Source organism: Aulonocara stuartgranti (assembly GCF_965226115.1).
Source record: "Aulonocara stuartgranti genome assembly, chromosome: 6".
Lineage (NCBI taxonomy): Eukaryota > Metazoa > Chordata > Actinopteri > Cichliformes > Cichlidae > Aulonocara > Aulonocara stuartgranti.
The window spans coordinates 37460239-37482644 of NC_138944.1; the positions used below are offsets into that span (position 1 = coordinate 37460239).

The 22406-nt window shown below is 40.3% G+C and overlaps 1 protein-coding gene and 1 long non-coding RNA gene across 6 annotated transcripts in view; one reads left to right on the top strand and one right to left on the bottom strand.

The window, feature by feature from the left end:
* The window catches only part of LOC309708548 (slit homolog 1 protein-like), an 80285-nt gene extending 64016 nt beyond the window's left edge, over nt 1–16269 (top strand). For all 5 annotated transcript variants that reach the window (XM_082536668.1, XM_082536670.1, XM_082536669.1 and 2 more), the window contains 13 exons: nt 3904–4067; nt 6888–7012; nt 7314–7408; nt 7668–7807; nt 8027–8120; nt 8320–8457; nt 8644–8872; nt 9026–9156; nt 12395–12549; nt 12656–12867; nt 13449–13573; nt 13725–13933; nt 14983–16269. In XM_082536668.1, coding sequence (XP_082392794.1) covers nt 3904–4067; nt 6888–7012; nt 7314–7408; nt 7668–7807; nt 8027–8120; nt 8320–8457; nt 8644–8872; nt 9026–9156; nt 12395–12549; nt 12656–12867; nt 13449–13573; nt 13725–13933; nt 14983–15245 — 2080 coding nt within the window. In that variant the 3' untranslated portion in view covers nt 15246–16269. The remainder of the gene's footprint in view (nt 1–3903; nt 4068–6887; nt 7013–7313; nt 7409–7667; nt 7808–8026; nt 8121–8319; nt 8458–8643; nt 8873–9025; nt 9157–12394; nt 12550–12655; nt 12868–13448; nt 13574–13724; nt 13934–14982) is intronic.
* On the bottom strand, nt 13843–15070 carry LOC309708571. Its single transcript, XR_014277295.1, has 3 exons — nt 14926–15070; nt 14163–14260; nt 13843–13922 (listed from the first exon to the last, which is right to left on the bottom strand). It is a non-coding gene; the product is annotated as an uncharacterized lncRNA (long non-coding RNA).
* Nucleotides 16270–22406: the final 6137 nt, after the last annotated feature.

Sequence of the window (22406 nt, forward strand, 5' to 3'; positions counted from 1 at the left end):
TGTATGTGTGTCCATGTGTGCGTGTGTGTGTGTGTGTGTGTCCGTGTGTGCGTGCGTGTGTGTGTGTGTGTGTGTGAGAGAGAGAGATGCATGTTCATTTCCCTGCTTTTATGGTTCCACTCAGATAAAGTCCAGTTCCCAGAGAATGAGTGGTTTCAAGTGAAGTGGTTTGCTGCTGGATTTAATTAGCTGAAGAGATCCATTGCTTCCCATAGCTCTATTGATCTGAGGCCTGTGTGTGTGTGTGTGTGTGTGTGTGTGAGAGAGAGAGAGAGAGAGAGAGAGAGAGAAAGAGAGCATATACAGCATAATCATCTTCATGCAAGTATTACACGTGATGATCTGCAGAGATAGTGGATAGAGGGAAGAGAGGCAAAATGGAGATGGCTCGAGAAGGGCAAGATAAAGATAAAGAAGGAGAAGGAAGGAAAGAGAAGGATGATTAAATGTGAGCAAAAAGGATGTAAAATGAGGTGTGTGTGTGTGGGGGGCATTTTGACTTCTGAAGCATGGCATCATCTCTGCAATAGGACCTTGCTGACTCCCAGTATGTAAAGAGAACAAATTGGGCTGTAAAGTGATCTCTCGTCACTTATTCCGCTGCAGAAACCGACTTTAGCTTTGCTCTGTGATGATTTCTTAATTTCTTGAGGTAGAGCCTGCATTTGAATCCTTTGTGAATTTGCAGCAGTGCGCTACCTGAAACATAATAGCTAACATTTTGCATTTAAAAACCCCCCAGTAAGGTCTACAGAAAATTTTGAATTGCACCAATTCTGATTTTTCTCATTTTCTGTCATGGATAAGGTGGTGGTGATGATGTGGTACTAGAACAATGCAGTCTTAACAAACAACATGAAGAACCCCCGTCACCCTAAAGATCCCCATAATGGGTCCAGGCTTTATCTAGTATTCAAGCACAAGTCACACGTTAATATGCGTGTGACATTCTGAGTGAAGAGGCTTCCTATTTCAAAAACCAAAACCAAAATGGAAGCAGATTTTATTTTTCATTTCCATTTCATTGAATTTGGTTGAATTGCAGATTTTCTCTTACATTTTCAACTACATGAGTGTTACAGTTCACTGCTGTAAGGGTGTTTAAATCTCACTGTGGGCTAGTAACACATTGTCTTCATTGTTCTTTAAGTGTTTCTGAGCCATAGAGTCCAAGAGATTTCAGGCTCACTGTGGCTTTACAATTGCAAAGCTGCTGCTAAACCTGAAGTCTTTGTTTATTTTCCTGATGAAAATTTAAAAAACAAAAAAGCCCAGAGCTTAGGAGGTTAATCGACTGATAAGAATTGACTTTTCTCTCACATGACTTGAAATGCTCTGACCGTATTCTGTGTCATTGTGGGGACATTTTTGCATTGAGTAGTATTTGATCCCACATTTGTCTCCAATTATTTTATCAAGTGGACCACTCATACATGAATACATTTTTAGAATTTCACAAGCATGTCAGTATGTGTGACACTGTCTCTGTGTGAGCACTGAGGTCTGAGAGCTCCACCCTGTGGCTTTGAAAAATATTGCAGCGCATTTTGTTAAAGGTCAACCCTCCTTCCTCTCTGATATCAGCGCATTCGTCCCTGTTTTCACTCATTTTAATCCCCTCTTTCTACGTCTTCTCTTCTGCTATATTCTCCTGATACTTTCATTCCCCACTTCATAATCCTACTTTTTCTAAAGTTATTCATTGAGAGCGCTTGCAGTCACATGAAATAACAATGGCTGTTTTCTTTTCTTCACATGCATACACACAGTCAACAGACAAAAATCTAGTTCTCAGATTTCTATCCCAAGTAAGCTGTCATTATCACAGGAAGTTATCACGCCAGGTTCATTTCCTTTCTGGAATGTCTAAAAGCAAAATTACTCCAGATCTTACTGTGAGCTAAGAAATGGCTTTAGCCTTATTTCTAAAATTTAAATCTATACAAAACCAGGGTTCAGTATGGTTTTATTAAATCAAATCACATCACTTTTATTGTCACGTCACATCACTGGTACAGCACATGTGAGTGAGATCCTTGTATGCAAGTGTCACAAGCAACAGTGGTGTGCAAAAATACAAGAAACATAAGAAACAAGCCAGATGTAAGAGCAGGAATGTGAGAATTATAAGAATAAATATATGTACAATTATAAGGATGTACATGCACGTGTGTGTGTGTGTGTGTGTGTGTGTGTGTGTGTGTGTGTGTGTGTATACATCTATGCAAAATATACAGAGGTCAGCAGTTTGAATATTGTGCAAAGAAATGGCACATATGTACAATATGGAGTGCATAGTGTTGAAGTGAGAGTGAATTATTAAAAGGATTTCAAACATATGACATCATTTTTTAAAACCTTAAACTGTTTATTGTTAGTTCTCAAACAAGTGAAACAGTTGTGTAATGCTGACAAAAAAAACACCTGGTGAAACATGACACAGCTGGTTAGTAACAGATCAGCAAGGAGCAGGAGTATAAGAGCATCCCAGACAGGTAGAGTTACCTGCATTTGAAAAAGTCTTCACCAGTAAAGAGTGCCTGGGTCAATAGTTCAGCAGCGATTCTCACTGTGAAACTACAAAGAATTTAGAGATTTCATTCCCTACAGATCATAATATCATTAAAAGATTCAGAAAATCCAGAGAAATCCCCCCCACACTAGAGACAAGGCGGAAACCAATTTTGAGTGGTCGTGATCTTCAGGCCCTTGGGTAGCCCTGCATTAAAAACAGACACAAGTCTGCAGAATGTGAATCAGTCTGTATTAGTTTACACACACATGGGCAGCCTAACATGGGGAGAGACTGTTACAACAAGCTACGATGGATAAATGTAAATATGAGCGGAAACAACTAGAATGTGAAAGCACTGTCAAATACATTCAGGCAGATCAAATTGTTCCAGCTGTGGAGTGTGTAAATGTCCACAATATTAAGTATTAAGAAAATATGCTTTAAGTAGGGAGAAGAGTCTGGGTAAAAATGTTAATATACTCCTCCCATGGGTTTGCCACAAATCCATCTGCATGCCTCAGGATCCTGAGGGTGCACAGGTCCTGGAGAAATGGCAGATTGCAGTCTGCCTTTGTCCTTGGCAGTGGCTTCAGAGTAACAGATGGTGATGGAGGAGGTGAGGATGGAGGTGTAGAAGTGTAACATCAGTGTCTTTGGCAGATTGAACTCTGTCAGCTGCCACAGGAAGTGTCGTCTATTGTGTTTTTTCTTTTCTGTTTTTGCAAAGGTATCATTAATGCTAAATGATAAATGTGCAGTTAGGAATAATACAAGCTGTAATCGAAGGTTATAGTCCTGGATCACCTTGGTTATCACATGTGGACATGATGTCAGGGAGGTGCCAAGGTGTATTCTGTATGCATTCCAGCAACATTGCTCCATTAAAAACATGTAAATAAATAAATAAATACTTTTTAAAATAAAGTATCAGTGCCTGCACTCAAGATCTGTCACCCATTTTGACATTCAGAGCATTAGAAAACAACAAAAAACCCAAACTGTGGAGCAGCTAAACTCCCAGCAAGAGTGAGGATAACGTTTCACTTTCATGTAGGAACTGGACTCCTCACCTACCAAGCACTTTAACAGAGGTCAACAGAAGAGGTGATGCAATGCAGCGGTTAACTGGTTAAATCCAGCATTAGTGTAGCGTTCCAACTGTTAGAAAAGGCGTGTAACTCTAAAACCTCATCGTTATAACATCACTCTCCTTTTTTCTCTTCAAACCTTACCACTCAATCCAACTTTTGTAGTTTCTCTCTTGCCTCATTTTCTCTTTTCGTGCCTTCAGTGTACTCGCTTCTGTTCTCCCATCCTTCCTCCAAAACCTGTTTTCTGTCTCACTATCTCCATCAGTGAGCGGACTCTTCATCTGCTTATTTCTTCAGAGCAATTGGAGCCAACCCGCTGTACTGCGACTGCCGTCTGCTGTGGCTGTCAGAGTGGGTGAAGAGCGGCTATAAGGAGCCTGGTATCGCCCGCTGTGCTGGCCCCCGCGGCATGGAGGGCAAGCTGCTGCTCACCACGCCTGCCAACAAGTTCCAGTGTGTAGGTAAGCTGGCAGTGAAAAACATGCGCACCTTACAGCAGCTTTAGTTTTATGCATCTCATAAGACTTTGTAGCTGAATAAAATATTTTACTTGGTTTATAAAATTGCTCTTTCACCAAACTGGCTCAGCATTCAATCTAAAACTGTTCACATGAAACACTAATATAATTTGTTGTCTGTAGGGTGAATTGTAAAGAAACAGTTAATTGGCTATTTCCATCATATATGATTTTTGCAATTGAATTTGTATAATGATCAACGCCCACATACTGTTGCTTCGTAATAGATGATATTTAATGAAAGGTTTTCTTTTCTGTTTGACCTTCAGAGGGTGTTGACTGCTGTTACTCCCACACACTAACAGCTAAAGACACTATAGTGGATCGTGTCTTTGACTGTGAAGTTAAAGTATGCAGAAAATTGCTTTAATAAAAATGTGCTAAATTTCGCTGGCAAGCTGTTTGTTTTAGACTCACAGCCTTCACAAACACCAAATATTCCACAATGAGCAATAATAATTCAAAATTAAATTAGAGTTAAATTAAATTAGTAAAATCACAATTACAGTTTTAATTATTGTAGATTTAAGAAAAAAAAGAATAATTATCATTTTTACTAAATGTAGTAAAAAATAAATGTTTTGTATCCGTATATACACTGAACAAAAATATAAACGCAACACTTTTGTTTTTGCTCCCATTCCCCATGGGATGGACGTAGAGACCTAAAATTCATTCCAGATACACAATATAACCATCCCTCCCAAACAGTGGTCACAAATCAGTCCAAATGTGTGGTAGTGGGCACATCTGCTATATTGAGATAATCCATCCCACCTCACAGGTGTGCCACATCAGGATGCTGATCTGACATCATGAGTAGTGCACAGGTGTACCTCAGACTGCCCACAACAAAAGGCCACCCTGAATGTGCAGTTTTTTTGCGCTATTGGGGGTCTGGGGACCCAGAACCGGTCAGTATCTGGTGTGACCACCATTTACACTGTGGTGTTGTTACTTTTATATAAGTAAATGTAAAACCATCTTCCCGCCTTTATTCAGCTATAATACCATCAGTATTAGGACAAAGGGGAATACACAAGAGTCTGAAAAAATGTTAAGCCAATTCTCATTGCTTAGTGTATTTGTGATTTCCCATGGGGCATCCCTAACCTGTTCACATCAAAAAATCTTGAAGTCGCCCCTGGTGAAATAATCGTCTCACTGAAATTTGACAGCATTCGTCATTTTTAAATCCCTTCTATGCCTTTGTTGCCCTTTTAATGTCTATTTAATCTGTTTCTAGAGGTTTTGCCTATCTCTCTTTGCAATTTTATACTCTTTGTTTTTAATTTAATCTCCTTTCTTGGAGTATCTAATTTGTTTGCATTTGTCTTGCCTTCACTGTTTGTTGTTTATCTTTTAGAGCAGAAGCATACTAATACAAATATTAAAACAAGAAGTTGTTAAGAAGGTGCATTTAATCATCATCAGCTGGTAATATCACTCAGATGGCTTTATTTGTTAATCAACATTTGACTTTTGAATGACTTGTAAAGCAGTGGATAGAGGTTAGGGATTCAGATTTCTCCTATGTTTTTCTCTAGCCTTTTTCTGCTTATCAAAAAAACAAAAAACAAAGCAAAACTACTGACTTAAAGTTGTGAAATAAAAGGCAACAAAGTTACTAAGAGGAACAGCAACTGCTGTAAACAAGAGTGCACGGAGTTAAAGTTTAATTTAAACATGGCACCGGCGAAAAGAAAAGAGGCCCCAACATCATCAAGCCCAGAGGTTTAATCGCACTCTCTTTCTGGTGTGAACATAGTGTGAATTTTCCTTCAGTGGCTTCCTATCAGACTTTGTGTGCATTAACACTTTAAATGATGTATTTCTAAAATACTATTGCACTGTAAAATTTATTGTGGCGGTTCACTCTAATTAATTATTTCTCACACCTTCTGTGAAGCCTTTTGCAAACAGGGTGGAGCTTCTCTTGTCATTGCACAGGAACAATTTTTCATTTCACTTCTTACGAGTCTTGCACATAGTAGGAAATGTCACTTCTGTAAAGAGTGCAAACAAGCAACCGTTTAATAATTTGTCACTTGTCATGCTGGCACACAACAGTAGGAGTATCCAAAATAATAAAGTAGACAGGCTTTTTTTTTTGTATTACATTAATAAACAGTGGTTATTAATGCGTCTGTCACAGCTGTTAGTGGATCTATTTTGAACCCAATTAGTCACTGTGTCACAGCCTTATAATCCCAACAGGGTTCACATAACACAAACCTGTTCTGCACCTCAAGTTTTGCCGCGTTGCAGAATGATCACGTAGTCAGTCCAACCCAACCCTGTATCTCACATATGTGTAAAACTTGCTATAAATCAGATGCAGATACTCTGGCCTGTGTGCTCAAACCAGAGTCATGTCAACCAACACACCAGAATACAAATGTTCCTCAGGCTTTTGCCAAAGCAGAGCAGTTTAAATAAAAAAAACAAAAAACAGACACAACATAATAGATGTTTTTCTTTAAAAAGAAATACATGTGTTTCATTCTGATTGATTCATCTAACAGCAAAATAATTCATTATAAATAAATGTATCCATTTACTGTGCACTGGACTGTGCACCAGAAATAATTATATCTGGAAATTAAAGAAAAATAAAACATAAATGTTTTGTTTCTAAATTTAGGATTGGTCATTGCGTCTTGCCTGTGATTGATACATTTGTGTATTTGTCATGTGTGCCTCACATGTGTGTTAAAATGACTTGTATAGATTTTACAGCTGTGTATGTTTGTGTAAAATCAGGTCTGGTGGAGTCATCTGTTCAGGCCAAATGTAGTCCGTGTGTGTCTTCCCCCTGCCAGAACCAGGGCATCTGCAAAGTCCACCACACACAACAGTACACCTGTGTCTGCAAGTCTGGCTTCACGGTATGCAACTATGTGTGTGTGTGTTGCTTGTTGCAGTTTGAGTTTGAGTTTGTATTGTTTTCTTAAGCTTTATCATCAAAATATGAGCTCTGGCAGTCCCACAGTAATATATTTACAGAGCTAGATCTGATGTTTAAAGCCACTGATCCAATATTTTATGTGTTCGTGTGTAGTCTGTGATTGTTTTGAGATCACATCTGTCTCTGATAATCCCATCCGGTTACTCAGCTTGGCCTGATCTGTTTGTCTATGCTCATCAAAAATATGCTGTCAATTCAGTTTGCATGCATGTGGTGTGTAGGGCAAACACTGCGAGACTCCAGTTGACGCCTGCGTCAGCAATCCCTGCACCAATGGAGGAACCTGCCTGAGTGATGAGCAGACTAGAGGATTCAGGTAACAAAAATTTGGTGAAAGTAGCAGAAAAAACCTCTTTACCAACCCCACCAACAGATTTGGTCTAGTGGATGGATGTGGCATCATGTTGCAGAATCAAGCCCACCTGCTAAGATTCAAACATTAGTATGCTAAAATATATACCATGCTAATAAACGTTTGATATTAGCGCGTTAATGCATTTAGCACATGGAAATATTTGAATTTGTCTAAATGTTTCGTCTTCATAGTCAAGTTTCTTCTTTTGTTCTTTTTTAAGCTGTGCATGTGCTTTTGGTTTCCATGGCACTTTTTGCGAGGTGAACGTGGACGATTGTGAGGACCATGGTTGTGAGAGTGGCGCCACCTGTGTCGACGGAGTTGGCAACTACACCTGCTTGTGCCCTCCAAACTACACGGGTACAAAAGCAGCATCTGAATATTTATTACATTTTACAAACTGTTCACTTAGAAAAATGCTGCATAGCTGATCCATCACAGTAACATATTGAGGATTCCTGTAACAGTCAAAGGAGCTTGCAAAGAAGTCCAGACGCTTTTCTTTGCAAGCTCCTTTGACTACGATGACCTGGATGACTGAGAACCTTCACAGACAGATTCCTGTAACACCTGTTTTAGGTCTGCTGTGTGAAGAAGAGGAAGGTGTTTGCTCTCCTGGTAGAAACCCCTGTCAGCATCAATCCACCTGCGTCAGCACTCCAAACGGCCCCAGGTGAAAATGCGCACACACGCACACACACAATTACTTCAGACTTGGCTAAGTTTGGGATCCCAGATGAGAGAGAAATTACAGACACATGCAGATAAACATATACAGAGTTAATTTTTTCTAATGTTTCTATTTACTTCCCCAAATCCTACACCATTTGTTAATTAGTATTTATGCATATTTGTGTGTGTTTGTGTTCCAGGTGTGTATGCATCCCAGGGTGGGTGGGGCCAGACTGCGGTATTGATTATAATGAGTGTGTGGATCATCGATGTCAGAATGGAGCCCAGTGTGTTGACCATCTGGATGGCTACAGTTGTGTTTGTCCGCAGGGATACAGGTGCTGGCAACCTTAAAAAACTATGAACTGTGCAGATACAAATCTAAGAAACTGGGTACTGTGAGTTTCCTTTATCATCATAAGACCATAGTGCTGGTTTGATTATCATGGTAGGAAGTGGGATCATTGTATTTCTTTGTATGTCATGTCTGATATCCTTTATTATGACCTCTTTTTCCTCCTCAGTGGTGAGTTTTGTGAGGTGGCCCTTCCTGCCCCGCTGCCTTGCCAGCTTGCTCAGTGTCAGAACGGTGCCCTCTGTGAGGAAAAGCTGGGAACTGCAGTGTGTCAGTGCCTGCCAGGCTTTGAGGGTCAGAACTGTGAGAAGCTGGTCAGCGTCAACTTTGTTGACAGGGATTCTTATGTTCAGCTTCAAGATGTCAAAAACTGGCCTCAAACGAACATCACGCTACAGGTGAGAACATGCTCACAAGTCCACACCTAGCGAGAGCACGTGTTAGGTGACAGACACGGAAGAGTGTCAGAAATCAATTTCAGCAGCAGCAAGTTCAGGCACACACACACACAGACCTTTATTGGTGTGTTTTTGTGCGTGTCTGTGCGTTAGGTGTCAACAGCAGAGGAAAATGGTATCTTGCTCTATAACGGGGACAATGAGCCAATCGCTGTGGAGCTCCATCAGGGTCATGTCAGGGTCACATATGACCCAGGGAACCAACCTGCCACTGCTATCTACAGGTAAACACACACACACAGTGGTCAGAAGGACCACCCGTCACCCATGGCTGATGGGTGGTCCTTCTGATTCTCATGAATATGCTTAAATAGACATATTAGGGAAACATTTAGAAAAGCAGGGTAATATGTTCTAAGCACAGTGTCAGAGGTTAATCTCACACACAATTTCCTCACACAACACAATCGCAAAAATATTTCCAGAAACAAAATCAGTAGTATATTGTAGTATATCCGTAGTAATCAGGGGTATAACTTGAAATTAGATTAAATGTCTGTATAACTGGCAAACTGAAAGACAGTTTCACAGTACTCTAAAGCTGCAATGTGCAGCATCCCTCATTTAGTGCTCAGTAGCAGTTCTGGATCTTAAGCAATGCCATTTTTGTTTTTTTAACTTGGCTGCCTGTCATTTCTATGGGTGCACGGACAATAGAGTAACCAGTGTTTGCATTTACCAATGCTGAACTTTGCTACAGCATATAAATCACCCAATGAACAACCTGAATAATGATCTTCTCGATGCTACTTGATTTCAGCTTGTTGGACAGACCGTGCCTGCAGGTCTTGGTGTTGCCTGACGCAGCTGGCTAGGGGGTGGGCATGGGGAAAAGAGGTGCTTTGCTGGCAGGCTTTCATCTCCATCCTGCCAAAAGCTTCAGCTGGTCTTTTGTTTGTTGTCGCAGTTTAATTCACTGACTCCTTCAGCATGAGTGAGAAGTGGTCAGAATCATAGACTGTCTATAGAAAAGAAGTTTACTAAGCACAGCTACTTCCTCTCAAATTGGACTAAGTGACTTACTGCCACATCTTGAGGTACAAAGTGATATCAGGTGACTGCACAGGCTGGTGCACGCTAGTTAACTTGGCAACGCATTACTTAAAGGTTTTTCATATCATGACTATGAATTCTCCACACTGTGTTGAACAGTTTGATTCAGTGTTCTAAAACATCCATCTATTTTATCTAAATCCCCCTTTTGTATTACAGTCTCTCATTTGTAGCTGAACCACAGAAACACTTTCAAATGAATTATAAAGAGAGAATTTTATACTACAAATAATGTTTCCTTGAAGACATCCAGTTGATCCACCAGGCCAAAAGCTGCGTTTTATTAAATCTGGTGACACAGAGAGACCAACAATGAGGCAGTGCAAATCTGAAATAAATATCCTGTTTCTACAGTGGATTTTGACAAAGAAGACATTATCAGGCTGATTTTCTGGGAATGTGCAAGCTTGGGTTCATGCTGTGAACTAAGGACATAACACTTTACTAAAAACCAAGCATTCAATCAAGCACATCTAAGAATAACCATGGTATAGTTCTGAAAAATATGAATGACTCCCTCTTGGTAAGAAGGAATCGTTCATATTTCATATTGCATTCCCAGTAAGAATGCTTAAACTTTATTCACTAGTTTACTAATCTCATATGTTAGCAGGAAAAATGGAACCAGACATTTGTTAAATTTAAAGGTAAAAAAATGTGGGTTTCAGTTGTTTTAATGCAGTAAAATAAACAATCAAATGCTTCATTTCTCCTAAAGACAGGAAGTAAATGTGCACTACATTTAGACTAAGCACTGAAGTTGTACCGTGTGAGGGTCATGATTGGCACCTGAATTTGACCAGCTCAACATGTTTAACATTACACTCAACCCTCTGATTCACGCAAACTGCTGCATGTTGATTACTGTATTCTGATCATCAGAAGTTCAAAAGCTGAGAGTTTGTTGAGCTGAATAATCCACTGGACTCCTGTCAGGCCCTCATCATCCTCTCAGCTCACTGTAGCTCAGCAACCATGCTCAGCGCCCGTTAGGTCTGTGTCGTTGCTCAGAGACAGTCCTGCTTTATTTGGGAATGTGGACACATGACATCAGCGCTGTGGGTTTTCTGATTTAATCACAGATTCAGCCAGAGGACACTTTATAGTTGAGAGTCCACTTGATCAGGTATCAAGTGCTTAAATGTTTGCATGGTTCAGTGTTAAGAAGGAGGAGGCACGGCCAGCTGGCAGCCTCCCGCACACACGTGCTTTGGGCAAATCTGTGTGATGTGCAGCTGCAGACGAGAGGGCTTTGGGACCAAGATGTAAAAAAAGAAACGAACAGATAAAGACTTGAGAAGAGAAGAGCGATGAGAAAACTGGAAAAAAATGTAACAAGTGACTAAAATTAGAGACAAAGAAAATGATATAGGGATAGTGTTAGTGTCTAACACTGGGTCATGTGACCCAGTGTTTGAGTTTCATTGTATTTTGTTTTCTATTCGTGTTCTGGTTTGAGTTAAGTTTACCTTATTAATCCACGCCTTTGTTAGCACTCGGCTGGATTACTGTAATGCACTTTATATAGGGATCAGTGCTTCATACATTACTCATCTACAGAGGGTGCAAAATGCTGCAGCGCGTCTTTTAACTGGCACTGGAAAGTTTGCGCACATCTCCCCTATTTTAGCTTCACTTCACTGGCTGCCCATTTCTTTAAGGATTCATTTGAAATTTCTTTTATTTGCTTTTAAAGCCCTCCATGGCCTAGCCCCATCTTATCTTTCTGAGCTGCTACAGATTTATACACCCAACCGCTCTCTCAGGTCAGCTGATCGGCTATTCCTGAATGTACCCAGGACTGAGTGGAAACTTTTGCTGTAGCAGCTCCAAAACTGTGGAACGATCTGCCTTTACAGATAAGACAGGCCTCTTCTCTGCCTGCATGATAGCAACCTTTCATGGCCATTATAAACTGACTGGCATGTTAGTCATCATCAATGTTCAGGGAATAGGCTGAGGCCAGAGTTGTTGTTGATATTTTTTTAGTTGCTCTAGTAATCATCTTTGAGTTTAAAGCTCTTAACAGTCACCAGGCCGATTTTGGATTTGGTTAATATGCACAACTTATTACACAACTCTTTTCCTCTTTTTGAACATCCAAATGGAAAAGTCTTGAAGTTACTCGTCCAGCGAATGCAGGGACAGGCCCCACTTCCACGAGGCAAATGTTTAGTTTAGGGCACTGTACATTAGTTCACCAGCTTCCTGGATTAAAGGTTAGACTGATCATTAGTATCTAAAAGAGAAAGAAAGACAAGTTGTTATTCATTTGAATAATACCAGCTAAAATCAAAGTGGAAACAGTCACTGACAAAAAGACGTAGCTGCTCCACTGTCCTTCCGCTCAGTTACATTTTTACATAGTGCCTAAAACATAATGCAATGTTGTTGCCTCCTCCATAATAGCACAGAGACTGTCAACGATGGGCATTTCCACACGCTAGAGCTGGTGACCTTTAATCGGATGGTGAACCTGTCAGTGGATGGAGGAGAGCCAACAACACTGGACAGTCAGGGAGGAAGTCATCCAGCAACAGGGAAGGCCCGTCTGTATGTGGGAGGTAGGACCAGGGCTTCACACCTCAGTTCAGACATGAACCTTTGTATTCATGCTCCACAGTTTTGTGGAATATTCTGACATAACCAATTGATTTTCTGTCTGTCCAGGTATGCCTGAGGAAGTGATGCCAGCCTCTCTGGGTCTCTCCTCTCAGACCCTCAACATGTCAAGCTTCCACGGCTGCATCAGGAACCTTTATATCAACCACGAGCTGCAGGACTTCACTCGCAGCCACATGAAGCTGGGGGTGGTGCCGGGCTGCAAAGCCTGTCGCAAACTCTACTGCCTGCACGGCATCTGCCAACCCAACGGTCCACAGGTAGCAACACACTGTCAGCAGTGAAACCTCTTGCAAACGTAATAATGGCATAGATGTTAAATTAAAGCATATTTTTTACATAAATTAGGAGACAAACATGTAATTTACAAAGAATGTTGTCAAAGTGTCACAGTGTGATTATGATTTAATTTAGCTCTAGTTTCCAGATCACTTTTAAATTTCCTGTTTTCCTGAATGAATGAATGCTAGCTCAGTGCTTCTGGGTGTAATCAAGCTATTACTGAGCTAATATAAATTAGGTTATACACACAGTTTTTTATTTGTCCTGTCTTCCTCCCATTATCCCCAACGAGTTGCTGCAGATGGCTGCCCCTCCCTGAACTGTGAAGGGAGTTTTTCCTTCCCACGGTTGCCAAGTCCTTGTTTGTAGGAGGTTGTTTAATCATTGGAGTTTTCTCTGTTATTGTAGGGTCTCTACCTTACAATATAAAAGGCCTTGAGGCAACTGTGGTTCTGATGTGATTCTGTATGAATAAAATTGTATCGAACTGAACATAGTGTATTAAAGAACTGCAGTTTCGTAGAAAACGAGTAAAGCACAGATGTCTTCTCTCTCACAGGGCCCTCAGTGCCACTGCCAGCAAGGTTGGACAGGACAACACTGTGACCAGCCAGTAACAGGAGGTCTTACTAGAGTGGATGTTGTCACTCTAGCAGCTGGTGCCAACCCCTGTGAAGGCAGCAAGTGAGCAGCACTTATCGTGGCATGTTACATGCTTAGTACAGGACGTGTGCTTCCAAATGTCTTCCCTCATTACTCAAAGTGGTTTTTGTAACATTTATAAAATCCTTTTTTAATACTGATTCTTTTCCTCATCTGCTTCTTTTAATTCCAGGTGTGTGAAGGGTGTGTGCGTGGTGCTGGATGCAGAAACATACCGCTGTGACTGCGAGGAGGGATATTACGGTGCACTGTGTAACCTCCAGAAGGAGCCCACGGGCTCATGCCGGGGTCTGAAGTGTCTGCATGGCCAGTGTCAGACGACAGAGGATGGAGAAAGGTGCATCTGTGAGCAGGGGTACACTGGAGAGAGCTGTGATATAGGTGAGTCGGGATGAGCAGTCGGTATTTGAAATTGTTACAGGGTGCTGAGAGGTTTATGTATTTAAGAAAATAATGCCAGCCTTTAAAACATGTATCATGATTTCATGGGTATTAAATTATACTCTACTTGATATTTTAAAAGTTAAGTTTTTACTTATCATTATATATATTTCATGTGACAGCCATAGTCTCAAAGTGCTTCCAAAATAAAAAGGCCAGTATAGCTCACCGGGCTGAGCATGCAACCATATGCTGAAGTATCCCAGGTTTTTCCTGCATGTTGTTTCCCCGGCTCTCTCGCTTTGCTCGCCTGTCTGCTCAGCTGCTCTGTTACAAATAAATAGTTAAAAAGATTTCAGATGTCACAACACAAATTAGAAAGTCTTACCGTAATAAAGGATTCAAATGAGAATTAAAGACAATTATACTGATTCACAAATAAAATTTCACAGCTTCAAAATTAAACATCGCAGAAATCTGCAAGATATTTATAGAACAAATTTGTTATAGAGCTTATTTTAAGAAAGAACCCCAGAGACTGTGGTCATTAGAAACTGGACCTGACAAGAGAGCTGGGTGAGAAAAAACTGAGGGATGCTGCACGCTTACAGGTAGCAACTTGTCCTTTACAGGGTGGACCCAGTTCAAAGCATAACCTATTTCTCTACCACTGTTTCTCTTGACTCATTCTGTGAATCATAATTTACTAAATGAATAACATAGTGTAATCGCTCACACGTCAAACTACCATAAACTGTGTTTATGGTCTCAGATGGTAGTTTCTGTGCAGTAGAAAGACGGTAGTTTCTTTTAATCAAAGACAGATGAGTTAAACACTATGAAACACTAAAAAAATGATTTCTGTTAATAGTTAGTTTGGCCACTCTTCAGTTTTTTGCATTTTTCATTTTTTATTTGTGTCTCACACTTTAAGAAAAAGTTCAAATTTAAAAGTTTGATCACGCAAAAGGTCAAATATTTTTCATCTTTACCTTATGGAAACACAGTTGGACCCTCTTTTATCCATCTGCCTGTGCTACCTCCCACAGAGTCCCCATGTCGAGGCGAGCCAGTCAGGGATTACCACCGGCTGCAGCGTGGCACCATCCTCTGCCAGACGTCAAAACCTTTTTCCTGGGTTGAATGTCAAGGTCGCTGCCAAACGACAGCGAAGCCGGACATCAGCGCCGCCTCCTGCTGCGCTCCTCTGAGGGTGCGACGCCGGCGGCTCACCTTCGAATGCGACGACGGCACCTCGTTTACGCAGGACGTGGAGAAGCCTGTGGAATGTGGCTGCAAGGAGTGTGTGTAGTACCAGTGGTGCACACACGCACACATCCAGACACATAGTTTCAATCACAGCAGACACACACCAAGCTAAACAGGTACACACACTGTAGGATTTGTTTCACTGAAAAACAGACATTTTTTGGTGTTTTGTGCTCAGATGCAGTTTTGTAACATAAGACACTTCTTCCCTTTCGAGACATGAAATCAACGAGTCGACCTCATCATCATCAACTTCCTTTTCTTCACCTGCTGTAGGAGAACCTTCTCTAACTACCAAACTCCAGCTCATTAGTCATACTTGTGTGGTGAGAAGCCTCTGTATGCCTTCTCTTTGTTACCCCAAAAATCGCAACAGCAAACAGTGATTTGTTGGAGGAAGTAAAGGCGCTAATTATTTCAGGACCCATTTACAATAAAGAAGCTTTGACATTCAAAATTGATGAGAGAATTACTCCATTTTTTCAGCAATGTAAAACATCTACCAAACCAGATTTAATTATCTTACAATATCACGTTCAACAGTGTTGTTACAGAACTTTTTACGATGATCTACTACTGAAATTCTCAACCTGCCATCAAGCATAAACTCAGAAAAATGCTCAGTTATTTCTTCACTAAAGCTCAGTCTTCTGTCATATCAATCTGTTTCCTTTCAAAGTAGTCTCAATTTAGGAAAATAAGCACAAATTTGACCTTTTTATGGTCAAGTGCAGTTATTTAATTTATATGTAAGAGCTGTGCAAATTTCCACTTCAGTCTGGCATCTAAATTTACAAAACTATCAAACGTCAATCATCTGAATAATATCACCTATAACAATTGATTGACAGGATCACTAGACACTTTATAGCAAAAGCTTTTTAAAAAATACTAAATAACACTAATGCTAATAAAACAGGCGTTTATTTGTGGCTTTGGATTTCTATAGTGCTTCAATATATGGTCTTCAGATTTATCTTGTCAAGAAAATTTTTTTGAAATACTGCACAATACTAACATTCTCATTTCACAAAATTACATTTCACAAAAAATTACGATTAATCACAACACGTTTCTATGTCGAATTCAAGAACAAAAAACAAACACACTATATATATATATATATATATATATATATATATATATATATATATATATATATATATATTAGGGGTGCAACGATACACAAAATTCACGGTTCGGTTCGATACTTTGGTGTCACGGTTCGATATTTTTTCGATACAAAAAAAATGTTCATGCCTTTTTAATTTGTCATTTATTAAAATTATAAATATATATTTTAACTCAAAAGTACAGTTTTTAAATTTAACCCTAACCCTTGTGCGTGTTTTTTATTTTGACAGCGAATGCGCACCTGCGGACCACTTATGTGCAGCCCTGGTTATTTAGCTCGTCATATTGCAGCCACAGAAATTCTTTTGTCCATGAAACCATAAAGCTGCACTTTCTTTTTGCCTTATAGTCTGATTTGTCATAACTTCTCCGTTTTGTGGTAAGCTTTTCTTTGGCTGTCACTTCTTCACCCTGACCTGTCTTATTTGGCTCAGCAGAACTAAAATATATATCTGTCTGTGAAGGTTCTCAGTCATCCAGGTCATCGTAGTCAAATATAAATCCTGCTGCTTTTACACGCGCACTCACATAAGCTCAGCGATTCTCTGCACGATCAACCTCTCACATGTTTAAGCTGCGGGAGATTTCACTTGTCATGTTTGATAGTAAGCTAACGATTAATAAGACGATGTCAGAGGAATTGGTGCGCAAATTATCATCACTCACAGATCAGTGCTGTTGCTCCCTATACACAGTTCGCACGATTGCAAAGTGAAAGCAAAAAAACAAGCGCAAATTCAAACGCGATTTCAATATGTCACATATTGACAGTGGCTCACCGATGCCAATGACATAATTACCCAGCTACATTTCCGAACGAATGCAAAAGCATTGACATATATTTTTACTTCCTACAATAGCCCGACGGGCAGGGCAGAGATAGATTTTGGTACCCCGACTGAAAAAAATCGCTAGCTCCAGGACGTCGGGCTAGCGATATTGCAAGCCCTGTATCTGATTGAGGAATCACTCATCTTTGGAAAAGAGAGTTTATTACAGAGAAATGTCTCTGCCTCTGTATATACTGCTATACTATCCGCTTCTTCTGGGCTATATTCTCAGCAGCATATATTAAACAGCTGTCTAAATGACTCGGCTAAAGTTAGTAGCATGCTTGCTTGTTTTTTTTCTGCTTCCACTTGTCTTTGCACTAGGATGATGTCGGCGTAAATGTGCAGTCATATTCGTTGTGTTCCCACTAGTGCTTTCAGGTTAATCTCGTTGAAATGACCTTAACGCCACAACACGGCAAATCTCCGTTAACGAGCTACCGCCGATCGCCCGTGCATGGGGCTAGACGGCCAACACGTTAACGAGCTAACTGCGCTAACACACTAGTTCCCACCCATGTAATTGAGCATTGCATGGCACATCCAACATACTGTTTTACTTTAGTCCATGACTGGCTTACCTTCAGGGTCATACGTCACATGAAAACCAAAACAATTCCAAACGCCAGATCTGAATGAGGGTGGGGGAGGTCCATGTTGTAAGGAGAGCTTAACTTCTGTCTCGCTAGCTTGCCCTGCGCTCTTCCTTCTGACGATGCTGTCTGTGTTGAGCGCTCAGTGAATCTGCGTTCGACTACTCCGCCTAGGCTGCACTGTCGACCCTAGGCGGAGTAGTCGAACGCAGATTCACTGAGCGCTCAACACAGACAGCATCGTCAGAACGAAAGTTGATAAAATAAATTACAAATTTTGTATTGTTCGATACATATGCGTACCGAACCGAAAGCACTGTATCGAACGGTTCAATATCGATACGAATATCGTTGCACCCCTAATATATATATGTGTGTGTGTGTGTGTGTGTGTGTGTGTGTTCACACGTGCAAACACACCAAAAAGTAACAAACATTTCTGTTGATACATGTGTCCCGTTGGTAATGCAGATGGCAAAGATGGCAGCAAACTCATTGTTGTTTAAATTGGTAAATAAAATAATCCGAAGTTCCCACCTACTTTTTGAAAGCAGTCCGGTAAGAAACTGTCGTCTTCAATCTTAAATCCACAATGATGTCGAAGGTCATCTTGCTCCATTTCTTGACATGAACACACACTAGAGGTTAAAGGTGACAGAGGCATTAGTTAGTGTGTGATGTATTCACTTTGCTGCTTACCAGACTCACATTTTCACAGTTTAGACCAGCAGTGTGTGTGTGTGTGTGTGTGTGTGTGTGTGTGTGTGTGTGTGTGTGTGTGTGTGTGTGTGTGTGTTCTTGTTCTTCTCATTTGTGAGGACCTCTTAAAATCTCTTTAAAGTGAGGACATTGCACTTTGCGAATTTAAAGGGCCGATTGAAGGTTAAGACTTTATTTAGGGTTAGGCAGGGTTGAGGTTAGAGCTGGGGATTAAATCTCAGAGTTCTGAGATTTAATCTGCATTAAAGAATACTTTGCTCTTAAATTTATGCTTAATTTGAGCAAACTTCCTATTCCCAGGCTATTAATTTACAAAATACATGAAAATTCTTTGAAATTTTTGATAATTTGTTTCCGTCACATAATCCATGACAGTGAAACTTGAAAGTAATTGTTGATTATTTTTCTGCTAAAGCAGTTAGAGCAGTCTAAGATGCATTGCACCTACTACTATAATAATTATTTTTAATAATAATAATGATGAATTATCATTTGCCTAAATTTCTCAGCTTAGTAAGGCTTTCAGAATTCACCACAGCCCAAAGTGTTGCTTTCTAATGTCATAATAGCCCAACAAAGAAACATATCAATTCCTCAACAAAATATTTCCAATTTTTGCTGAAATTTCCTCTACTTTTCCTTGCAGCAATAACGTAATTTTTAGATTTGATCTTCACTGTAACAAATTGGACAATTAAAACCAAATTCTTTAGCAACATGTTGTACTGAACAAAAAAGGAAAGGAATACTTGGTTGGTTGTGTATAGTTTTTAATACATGGACTGAAACATTAGCAATTACATTTGTTTTCGGAAATTGTCTTTGTTTAGGTGGAATACTCCTATACTGGCAAAAGTATTTAAAAATTTAAACTGATATCCAGCCAGCTGGAACAGCTTGGTGTCATGAAATACCATGATAATTTAATGTGTTATCACTATGCATTTTTTGCTTTTCGCACATCAGTTCCAGAGCGTTCTCACTCCCGAGGCGTAACATGTCGACGTTTTGTCACGTCCCGCGGCGTTCCTGAGGAACGCGAAAGGAGACCTTCGGCGTTCTTATGGTACGCGGCGGGTTATGGCTGGAATCCAGTGCAATGACGCTCCCGCGGTAATAGACGTTCCAGCCCTGTATTCCAGCCCTAAACCTAACCTTATCCCTAGCCCTGACCATAACCTTATTCCTGACCTTAACCAGGACTTTAATGATGTTAAATAGCGTGTTTCTAAGCGATTTGAAGAAAAAGAGCGAACATGTGTAGGTTCAGTCCAGACGGTTCTCATATTCCCTCTTTTTCCGAGGTCGTCATTTAGGAACGTGGTGGGTAGCCGAAAACGTAATATGGTGACGATTTGTCACCTAGCGTAAAATGTTACGCTTTGGGAGTGAGAACGGGTTGTCAGTTCACACCATGATTGACAACCACACCCTGACCTTAACCCTGGCGCTTCCTCGTGTCATTTAGTGAAGCAAAATGACACCCGAAAAGTTAAATACGTGACATGTGGAATCTGTCCTGATATCATGTTGACTGGAAATGTTTGGCGTGTGGAGAGTTAAGGTTAAGGCCTTACAGAAGGTGTTATTGTGTGAAGGAGGATCCTTACATGTGTAGAAGTACAAAAACCTGTATGTGTGTGTGCTTGTCATTGGAAGATGCTTCCAACAAGAAGAAGTCGTCCTGTTGTAATGAACGTCATTATCCAGCGATGCAGCCTGCTTTTTGGAATCAAACACTCCCTCTCCAATTTGGTCCGAACCAGTGAACGTACCATAGGAATGCCACACAGACAATGTAGCTTTTATATATGATGTCATGTTATTTATATAGATGTGAAACTAAAACTTATATTAGTTTTAACATGGTTTGAATTTTAGCCTTTGATTCAAAATGTTCATAAAGGTCCAGAATTGAACTAATGTAGCTTTTATTGTTATCGTTATTGTTATAACTGTAGCACATCTACATACAGTAACAACCTAACAGATTGTAATATATATTATAATAATCTTATAATGCATTCGTTTTTGTCATAGTATTTTTATATGTTGGAGAGGATGTTGTGTCTGTATCATTTGTAGCCTGTAGAAAAACGTTTGCATTTAAGAAAACCAACCTCACATGATTCATGGGAATTTTGATGTTATGGTTTCTGTTGTCTCGCCTAAACAGAGACAACGAGTAATGCGTCTCTTTCCTATTTATTTAAATAAAGAGTTGTTTCTCCTTCCTTCTTTTCCATTCTCGTTAAACTTGACACTGGCTATCACATTTCTTTTTCTTCTTGTTGTTTTGACCTTTGACCTCACTGTGCCATGGCTATCCTCCATTCAGACTGAGTGGATGGTTGATGGCTGCTCATGGAGACAGGGGAAGAGAGGATGAGAGAGTGGTGGAAAGGCTGAGAGCGAAAGGGGTTGGAAAAGAAGAAGAACGGTAGATGGAGCGACGAGGGAGGATGGGTGGCTGCTTTTGAGGAATGACGGATAGACGCAGAAGAGGGATATCCCTTTGGGTGGGAGTTGGGGGAGGAGTTAGCATTCGGAGACCAAAGCCGTTTAATGAAACTGTGATTTATGCATCCCTTCGTAGCCATAAAACATAATATATACCCCCATCGGCTTTGACAGAGCCTCTCCTCCCCCAGCGCGCACACACGCAGAAATACACACACTCTGAAACCTGCTGCATATCTCCGTTGCCCCTACCTCCACCTCTGCAAACCATCCAGCTGCCCCCCTCTTCTCAACCTTTCGTCACTGCCATTTTTAACCCTTCCCCCTCTCCTCTTCTCTCCACTGACTCCTCTATTCTCCTCTGGCTCTTTGGGTCTTTATAGGAGGATTGAGTCACTGCAGCAGCAGCACCTTCCCAACCCCCCAATTCCAATAAAGCCTCCACATCTTCTCACACCACCAATCTGCTGCACACAAAGAGCCAAAAATGACACATGCGGTGCAACGAACAGACGGTAGGATGATTGTCAGATACAGCTGATCACATCAAGAAGAACTGAGGTGGTGTTGCATTAGCAAAACTACATCGTGTATGAGGATCTTTGTGCAAAGTAATTCACAGCGCCTGCATCTTTTCCCAGAGAGAGGAATTCATGTTGGTAAAACACAAAGGAAAAATGAAAATTAATTCAATCTCTCAAGGAAATTAAATCAAGGAAGCAGTTTGCACAAACAAAGAAGGCGGTAGTGCTGGTCCTCTGGAAAACAGGCACACTGCACATTGCATATTTTAAAGAACGAGTGAATAAATTCTTCCATAGCCAGCTTTTCAAGAAAGCAAAAGCAAGGTAACCAAAGTGTTTTACTAAAAACCTTAAATTGTCCTTATTAACATTTGATTCATGCTGTCTTAATATAAACCTCAATTTTACCTTTAAGCTGAAATTTCTTTAGAGCATCTCTAGGCATGCAGAAATTAAACAAATTAATATAGTCAAAAAGTGAAGGGCTGTGAAATGAGAGTAAACACAGCCCTGGTGTGAGGGTTTCAATAATGAATTAAGACTGAACACATAGATTGAAATATTGATCAGCTCTGTAGGCGGTGGTCCAGTTCGTGCCACTCAGGGCTGTGTTCTCAGATACACAGTATCAGGTTACTTCTCAAAGAATATCTGACATTTGGCATTGGCATAACTTATTTAAATCCTGTCTGTTGCTTCTTGACTGCAAATTCTTTATTATGCGAATGTGTGATCGCAAAATTATTGCTTTTATGTTGAGTGTGAAAGTTCATTTCTGTTCTTTCCTGTTCACAGTACTTTAAAAAAAGACTCAAGGTCCTTTTGTAAGCTTTTGACAGACGACCAAGCTATGATTGGACTTAAAAAGAGCCAATATAGAGCAGTATTTTTTTTTAATCATATATAACTTTTGCCATTTTTCATCTTTAGGAAACGTTCTTTT